The sequence below is a fragment of the Asparagus officinalis genome, chromosome 3 (genome assembly GCF_001876935.1).
Source record: "Asparagus officinalis chromosome 3, Aspof.V1, whole genome shotgun sequence".
Taxonomy (NCBI): Eukaryota; Viridiplantae; Streptophyta; class Magnoliopsida; order Asparagales; family Asparagaceae; genus Asparagus; species Asparagus officinalis.
Window position 1 is genome coordinate 43,582,826 of NC_033796.1, and position 9,571 is coordinate 43,592,396.

The 9,571-nt window shown below is 37.1% G+C and overlaps 1 protein-coding gene across 1 annotated transcript; it reads right to left on the reverse strand.

Annotated features, from left to right (window-relative positions):
• LOC109833967 lies at positions 733-7,399 on the reverse strand. Its single transcript, XM_020401851.1, is given in 6 exon segments — positions 733-965; positions 967-1,252; positions 3,792-3,938; positions 4,021-5,209; positions 5,288-5,710; positions 7,180-7,399. Coding segments are annotated over 5 exon segments (1,872 nt in total). The 5' UTR covers positions 5,345-5,710; positions 7,180-7,399; the 3' UTR covers positions 733-772.

The window sequence follows — 9,571 nt, forward strand, 5'->3', positions numbered from 1 at the left end:
CTTTAGAACATCTTTGATCTATCTGAGAATTCGATGCACATTTTTAAGATGCAAACATCATATTGACCTTGATTACTTTAGAACATCTTTGATCTATCTGAGAATTCGATGCACATTTTTAAGATGCAAACATCATATTGACCTTGATTAAAAAGAAATGCTACAAAACATCACAAGACGGCAGCTTCTCAGACAATCTCAATGCCGTTTTACCACACGACTTTAGAACATCTTTGATCTATCTGAGAATTCGATGCACATTTTTAAGATGCAAACATCATATTGACCTTGATTAAAAAGAAATGCTACAAAACATCACAAGACGGCAGCTTCTCAGACAATCTCAATGCCGTTTTACCACACGAAAACACTACGAGAAAGACAACTAATGCAACAGAAAACAAACTCCAGCGAATACCAAAAACTTGCAATTAAACCCCTTCAATTTTATTTCACCAACACTCTCAATCTGTTCATGGGCGTTTTAATGCATAACCTGAACTAGGCCGCTAATACTGCTTCAAGCTTATTTCTGAATGGATTCTGCAAGTCCAGAGCTCATGTACATAGCTCGGATTATAGAGTGGAAATTATACCTCACAACAATCCGCTTCGCATCTGAATACCGAATTCAAATAGCCCCACGTAATCCTTTCCCTTGTAGAAAGAGCCATAAGATCAAGAAGGTAAAGCTCCAAAGACTCAGACACATTTTGTTTAACTGATGGCAACCATTTTACTCTATTTGTTCTTCCTTTTTTCCAGTTACTTATCACTTCCTTGAAGAAGTAACCGAGTGCTGGAGCCTCCCTTTGGCCCTATTCCTGCTTCCCTTCGTGTGGGACCCGAGTGCTGAACTCTGGCTTGCTCGCCTCACCAAAGATCCTGTCCCTGAGCTCGGGCTTCTTCTCCTAGCCATTCTCCTCCCTCCGTTACCGCTCCCTAACGCAGCTCTAGCAACACTACGGCTTGATCGGCTGCTTGTTGAGATACGTCAAGTGAGGTAAGAGACTGGTGACGGCCTTTCGTAGTTGGTCATCGCCAATGTTGGCCTGGATCGGGTTTCCTATGAGGTTGAGAGCGAGAAGGGAATTGTAGTTGGCGACAAGCTGGCCTAGGGCTTTGGATGTTGTTAACTTGTTGAAGCTCAGGTCAAGGACCGTTAGTTTGAGGAGGCGATGGAGGCCTTCGACGTTGCTGATCTTGTTGCCGGCTAGGTAGAGTTCTTTGATGAGAATGCAATTGGACAGTCCTGAAATAGGAATAATCAAAGAAATAAGACCAAAGATACTTCTTTTTATCTAACAATTCAACTATCAGATGAATACGCAGCTAGAGATCCAAAACAAGAGCATATATCTCATGAACATCAATAAACCCTTGTAAGTTTACTCAGTATATGGCAAGTGAACCACAATAATTTGAAGGCTTAATTGCAGATAGACCCCCTGTAGTATCAATTGCGGATAAATGCTTGTAGTTCTAAATGGTTGCAAATAGACCTCTTTTCCCAACTCTTTTACCCTCAGAAAAAGAGCATTATTTTTTTACAAGTAAACCTCCCTAAGGGTAAAAGAGTAATAATTCACTCGGTTTATTCTCAATTCGGTGATGGTACTGGGGGTCTACCAAGAACAAGAGAGCTACAGGGGTCTATCCACAATTGAGCAACAAGGGGTCTATCCCAATTAACCCTAATTTGAATATCTATCCAGGACAAGTTTGTTGAAGTTATAAAGGGCATGTTAGAGGAGCTGGTTTGATTCCTACCATCACAAGATGGATGTATACACAGAGATACATAGGTATGCACATTCTCACATATAGAGGAAAACAATGAAATAAATACAAAGAAGAATGAAAATGCAACGATGCATAGAACTTAGCACATTCTATCATGCTACCTAGTCAGTTTCTTACCATCCAAGGATGAAACCACACAATTCTTGATGGCGACAAATTTTCCATGGAGAGATGGAGTTAGGACTTAAATATAGACTAGACAGGATAGGACATAAGATGCATACTGAATAAGTGTATGTTCTTTTTTTCCCTTTCAACTATTTGATTTCCGGTGGGAAGCAAGTTCCATAAGTGGAGAAGCTCAACCCTTCTCTAAAGGATAAATATATCAAATACCAGAACCATAATTTTGTATTTTAGTTCAATGTTTTATGTGAAAATAGTTGTCCTTATTCATGTCTAGAAATAATAATCCTGAATAGACTTCTCATGAATCCAAAGAAAACAGGTTATCCTCCTCATTAAATAGTCAAATTACCATCACCATCCACTTATATGACGGCAACGGAGTTAGATGGAAACTACTGGATTAATCTCATGGACCGTATTATGAGCAAAACCAACTTGTGGTTTCAGAATTAAAACTTCATATATGGTCCCCCCCAAGGGCAGTTCGATAGTGAAAGGAAGATATAGTGGAATCACACTTCTCTGGAAATAAGAATGTGGAAAAAAGTGAGCCACTAGAGTACCACAGGCTCATGTTCACTGTGGACCACAGAGTGAAAACTGAATCCAGTACTCCTTGACAAGCTTGATTCTCAGCAAAGTTATCCATAGCTTATAGTAGGATGTGGTGCATTCTAAATTGAAAGTGACAACGAAAGAATTAAGGAAATCATCATCAATCCATGAAACAGGAAATAATTATCGCTGCCATCTGAGGTCCTATCTCAACAAGATTAGTAAGATAAAATTAAGAATCTCAACGAATCATTAAAGATACTAAGAAACTAGCAATATATCTCCCCACAAGGAAATCAATCAAGATTTCATCCAATGGCATCATTCGAGGATCAAGCCAGCTATACTCTCCTTCAGTCTTCTGAATACCTCCCCCATTAGATTGTAATTTACATAATCTTCCCTATATATAAATTATCAAAATATTCTCCCAGTGAGAATACAGGTTCATGAATTCTGCTATTTTGAGATAAACTCTTGTAGAGAATCAACTATGAAAAAAATGACAGTTGAGAATAGAAATAATATCTGGAAGGACTGGTCAGGGGAAAAAGAAGTTTGTCAACATGCTATTATCCACTTAAGAAACTCCTGAAAGAAAACAAAAGAAAAAAGAAACAAGTAATAGGGAGAAAAAGAGGCTATCACCCTCCTCGAATTATATATCATATGTCACTTATCATCTACTTTCTTTTCAGTTATAAAAGCAAATTAATGGTTCATTGGTTCAAAAGCTTTTTATCTATATTTTCAAATATGTGGCTAATATTAATAAATAGGAGCAAGATTTTGTTATCTTGTACACCTATAAAAAGGAATTTCAATTTATACCATGAAAGGCAAGTATAAGACTTAAAACTCAACAACTTACATTATATTGCTAAAAGAAAATCCAGTAGAAAAGCAAACATAAATGTTTAAAACGGAAGTTTTTTTTAATAGAGTACTTATTATGTTCTTCACTATGTGCATAAGCTAACTATAACTTGGTTCCTCCTAGTATAAATATTCTGAGTTTTCAAAATCTTCAATTTAATCATTTCACCTTATCTTTGTCAACCCAACCAAACAATAAAATTTAGGATAGTATTCAAAAATCTTGATTTCTGTTAAACTACTTGCAGATTGTTTCATGATAAGTTTTCACTCACAAGTCGATAAAGTACTGTCTTGTAAATTCTTCTCTTAATTACCCAAACTATTATAGACTAGAAAACTACTCTTGTTTTAAGCTAACTCACAATACAGCAAGATAAACGAGTCCCAATTTTTTGAAAGAACTACAAAGAGAATAGCATGCTTACCATGACCGATACGTGAAATCTTGTTATAGCTAAGGTTGAGAACCCGTAATCTTGTCAGCTCCCTCAGCCCTTCTATTGTCGCAATCTTGTTTCTAGACAAGTCTAGAGTGTGAAGACTCTTCGGGAGGGACCCTGGATTAATTTGACCTGCAAAATAACACTATATTGTTACTTACAAAATCACAGTGCATACAATTTCTTTACAATTCCAGTAGTTTTCGGCTAATACCTATAAAATTTCCCGATAAGTTGATGGTCCGAAGGCTAGAGAAGGTTGAAATTGAAGGAATGACCTTGAGTCCCATGCCTGATATATGAGCCACAGATGAAAAGGAACTTAAAGACTGGATCACATTGTTAGCCTGCATGATCTCCTCACTGGTCCGGCGACCTGCATAAGAGGAGCGATTCTTTCCTGAAGACTCCCCAATCTCAAAATCTCCCTTCTTTTGTTCCTCAATCTCTCCATCATCACTATCATGTATCGGGGCAAGCTCGGTTTCATCAATGCTATTAACCCAAGCATTGATTCTATCCAATGGGGAAGAAGAGTCCATTGCAAAAGCAACCCACTGGTTTCCAGACTCCTTTACTGCCTTATTTTTCCCCTTCAAAGGTGTTTGAGATGGCTCGAGAGTATCTGAGGAGTACCCCGCTTTCTGGTGGAATGTCAGGCTCGGAATCGGTGGCTTGGAGAAGTCTGATGGCTTGTGGAGATTGCGGTGGCTCCAAAGAAAGAGCTTCCACCAAACCTTGCGGCTTCTTGAAGGGAGAACTTGGCTTGACGACCGCTTCTTTAGCATCACTCTATCAGCACTGCAATTGCTTTTCGCTGACAAAGGGCTGCTTTGGATTCTATAGAGAGAATTTCCGCCAGTGGATAGATTCTTAAGATCGGTGTAGGATTGAGATTTTGTTGGGGAATCAAAATTTTGGAGGTTGGTTCTCTTGGTCTCAATATTTGAGCATGATCGTTTTAGGCTAGGTGATCCACAGAAGGCCGTTGGTCGGCTGATTCCAGGGTCACTGACATGCCCGGATTGCATTAATAGGTCAGGAGTGATGGGCTCATCTCTCTCAGACTTAGTCTCGATCAACTCATGTCTTAACTGAACAAACTCAGGGTTTGAATCCATGGAATTGGCTTGGGCATGGAGATCAAGGTCGGAATAGTCCCTCTTCATTGATAGGACCTCATCATGCTCGTCCCCTCCCTCGTAGGCAGCATCCGCTCCGCCTGAATCAACTCGGGTGATCATGTTCTCATTACTTGTAGGTTTTGGTTTAGGGGACAAGGGGCTAGAAATCTCCTCCTTGCTCGCATTGTTCTCTTCTGATTGATATGGAAGATCAATCGGCTTCACTCGAGGCTTTACATTGGCTTCTCCTTTCTTTACATCCAAATTTTTGTTGGTTTTCTAACAGATACCAACAATTTTCAATTAACACCACACCAGAAACAAGAAGATCAATGCAATTAAACAGAGATCGCTCACCTTGGATTTATTCTTCTTTCCAACAACTAGGGCAGATAAGCAGTTAAACGTCACCATATTTCCGAGAACTGGTATCCGGTAATACTCTAAGCTCAAAAAATATGGAAGATAAACAGAGAACTACAACAGAACCTTTACAGCAAATGAAAAATAAAGACTCCAATTCTATGCAGAGATGAGATCGTCAAATTACGAAGTAATGGTTAGCCGTTGTCAATAGGAGAACCTTCAATCGCACGAAAGTAACGAAGGAGAAGGGTAGAGGGGATTTGAATGGATGAGCAAAGAGGGAAGAGAGAATCCTCTAGAGCCCACACCTTTCTCAAGGTGCGAGGAGATGGTGCCTCAGGAGCGGCCAGAGTGATTGAAAGAGAGATTTGATTTCAAACAAGACCCTTCTGGAATCCGTTTTCAAAGTTAAACCTGAAACCAAACAATAAAAGCAAAATATAGGCATTCCATTAGTTAGTCATCATAAGAAAACCAAGATAGGGAAGAAAAAGGAAAGAAGAAAATTTGGCCTAGCTTAGGGCTCCTCTAGTTACCTACCTACTTTCACTAGAAGAGAACAAGTCCTTTTAGAGATTATTCACGCAGAGATCAATTCAAACCCACTCATCATTGTCATTAGGAGATTAAGTCAAAAGAGTCCTAACCATCCCCAAACAATACCCAAAACAGTCCTAACCATCCCCAAACAATACCCAAGAGAGATCTGTTTGTGATAGAAAAAGCTAACAAGGACTTTTTAAGCTCCCAGCATGTTTGATTCAAATTATTAATATGGGAATAAAACTTTAAAGAGGAATCATTCAGTGAATGTTCTCCTCACCAAAGCATGTTAGGATGAGATAGAATTAAGAATAAATCAAACTAACCATGGTTGGGAATAAAACATCTTATCCTATGTTTACTCAAGACTAAATGAGATTTGATACAAACTTCACTAAAAAAAACCTCTCAATACTTGAGCAAGCATCTTCAGGTCACTAATTAAAAGAAAAGGCGACCAAAAAGAGGAATTGGTGATTTTTCTGATCAAAAGCTCTCAATAAATAATTACAAGGTCAAGAACTTCATTAGAAGGAAAAAAATTACAAAAACTGCAAAGCAAAGAAAACCCAACAAAGGACAAGAACAAAACCAGAACAGAAAGAAGTAACCATCCCTTCTCCAGATAATTTTTAGACACAAATAGAACAAAGAAAAACAATCACTCCAATTCAGAGAGCAACTATCAAAACGCCCATCACAGTGGACAAAACAAAATGACAATTGCCAAATTTACAACAAAAAAAAGCACATATCATCACATTGCATGCCATAAACAAGAACAGATGATTGACGTCAAAATTTTCCTTAACCCCCCAGACTCAAATACAACCCCACTGAAGAAAAAGAGGAAATAAAAGATAGAAGATGCTAACCTCCTCCCCCTTCTCAATGACACAAGCAATAAAAAGGTAGGAGAGATCTTTCCTTCAAAATAGCAAATTCCAAACGAAAGAGAAGAATACCCAATTGAAAACAAAGGGAAAAGATGCTAACCTCCTTCCCCTTCTCAATGATAAATGTAAAGACCACCCAATTGAGAGCAAATAGAAAGAAACAATCTTTCTTTTACAAATAAAAAAGCAAATCCAAGCAGACCCAATCGATAAAAATCGCTTTTTAACAAGTTTATTACATGATTTTACCTTGTCTAGCAAGCAACGGCTCTTCAAGAGAGAGAAAGAAACCGAGGTTGAAAAACTAACCTCTCTCTTCTTTCTCAATGGAAGAGGCGATGAATGTCGAGGGTACCCAATTGAGGAAAAAGAGAAAAAAACAAATTTCAAACAAACCCAGTTGCTCAAGATTGCTTTTTTTACAAGGTGATGAGATAAGTTTACCTTGCCAAGCTGTCAACAGCTCTTCGAGAGAGAGAGAGAGAGAGAGAGAGAGAGCAAGAGCGAGAGATGTTCAGAGCTCTCAAATCTTTTAGAGAGAGAGAGAGAGGAGAGAGAAATTTTGTTTTGCTGAGAAGAATGCTTTGATGGAAGAGCCTAGAAATAGGCAGAGCTCGAGCTGGAAGACGCGGTTGACACGCGGGTGGCCGTTCTCCGAAGATGAATTTTCCTTTTTAGCCCCAAACATTTTTGAATCACGTATTTTTTTTTAGGCCTAGATCCTGTGTTCTTTACTACTTCTATGAGAAAAGTTACTATCCTAGATGAATTTAAAGATGTAAGCAAACGAATTCATGAATCGTGCTTGATTTAGTAATTTTTAAAATTTGGATATATGTTAGAAAAGGGTGAGTAGTAGATAATAACTTTAGTTTTTTCAACACTCTTTGGCTCTTCAATTTCCCTAAATCAACAAATTTTTAATTTTGTTGCAGATTGTGAGTAATATTTTGACTATTTTGTTGATAGTTTTATGCAAGCCCATCAAAGGTATTGATTTGTTAGATTTTATTTATTATTTATTTATTATTATTATTTATTAATTTTTTTTGGGGGGGTGGGGGGTGGGGGAGGGTCCGAGATGATTTTGAATGTTGGTTATGTAAATAGTGAGATTTTGCAAATGCCAGTAATTTAAGAGGTATATAAAAATATAGTTTTTCTATAGAGTGCCCATGGGCACTCTATAAGAGAGGAGAGAGATAGAGAGAAATGAATAGCTCATGGTGAGTAGTAGATAATAACTTTAGTTTTTTCAACACTCTTTGGCTCTTCAATTTCCCTAAATCAACAAATTTTTAATTTTGTTGCAGATTGTGAGTAATATTTTGACTATTTTGTTGATAGTTTTATGCAAGCCCATCAAAGGTATTGATTTGTTAGATTTTATTTATTATTTATTTATTATTATTATTTATTAATTTTTTTTGGGGGGGTGGGGGGTGGGGGAGGGTCCGAGATGATTTTGAATGTTGGTTATGTAAATAGTGAGATTTTGCAAATGCCAGTAATTTAAGAGGTATATAAAAATATAGTTTTTCTATAGAGTGCCCATGGGCACTCTATAAGAGAGGAGAGAGATAGAGAGAAATGAATAGCTCATGGTCCCCCCTGATTTGCATTAATTTCTGTGCATAATTCATTTCTTTCTATCTCTCTCCTCTCTTATAAAGTGCTCATAGGCACTCTATAGAAAAACCGATAAAAATAACCCTTTAAAAAATACCATAAGATTTTTACATTTCTTAGATAATTTACATATACGTTTTATTTTATTGGGATTTTATCAAGATTAATGGTTAGCAAAAGCACACGTCAGTCCTCCCATAATTGATCTCGTGATTTTGAGTTCAAAAGTCATTTCTATTTTTTAATTAATAACCATAATATTTTTCAAATTACAATCATAACTAATGGATTAAAAATATTATTTTATTATGTATATCTTTTCATAAGATTTTTCTTTATTACTCTATTTTGTTTCTTCTTCTTTCTTCCAAACTCCAATTTGGTTGTAGACAAAATTCTTTCCTTTCCTTGCCGTCTTTTCTTTTTCTTCCTCTCATATTATCCATTATTTTTATCCCATTTATTGACTATTCGATTCATAAAACTAGCTAGAAACTAAACCTAAAAAAAATGAAGCACGGATTTATAGACAGACTTGAGCTCCATAAACATGGCTTTGAAATTCACATGGTGATTGATCACTGATCAAACCTTTAGTATTCTATGAACAATTTGGATCAAGATACAGATTTAAGTTTTGACGGTTTGGATATAGTTTTTTTAAGAGGGGAGGGGAGGAGTTGGGAAGATTATAATGCTAACTATCCTAAAATTGCGTTTGTTTAAATTTTTAAGTGAGTGGGAGGATTGTGAAGGTTAAAAAGAAACAAATTTTCTTAGAGTTAAAAAGAAGCAAAATTTTTCAATTTTTTTAACCCTCATAAAGAGTGGACGGACTCGAAGAGGAGAGATTGTATTTAAGAGAATTCCTCTATTCTCTTCCCATTTTCTACTTTGAACAAATACAAATTAGTTCCATCACTCTCCCTCACTCTCCATTCCTTAGTTGTGAAATTACCCTAGCGGGGGGTGAATAGGGTAATGTGACAATAATGTGCAATTAAAATTTGTCAATGCAACACACCAACCAAATAAAATACAAAGGCAATAAATAGAGAAAGAGTTTAGAGAATAGTTAGCCAATAGTGACACGCGATATGTTCACGAGGTTCGATCCTCCGACCTATGTCCCCGACCACCTCTCCCGATGGTAACTTCACTATCTCACCCGGTTTGGAGCCGGAACTTCTTCACAACGATCTCCTCT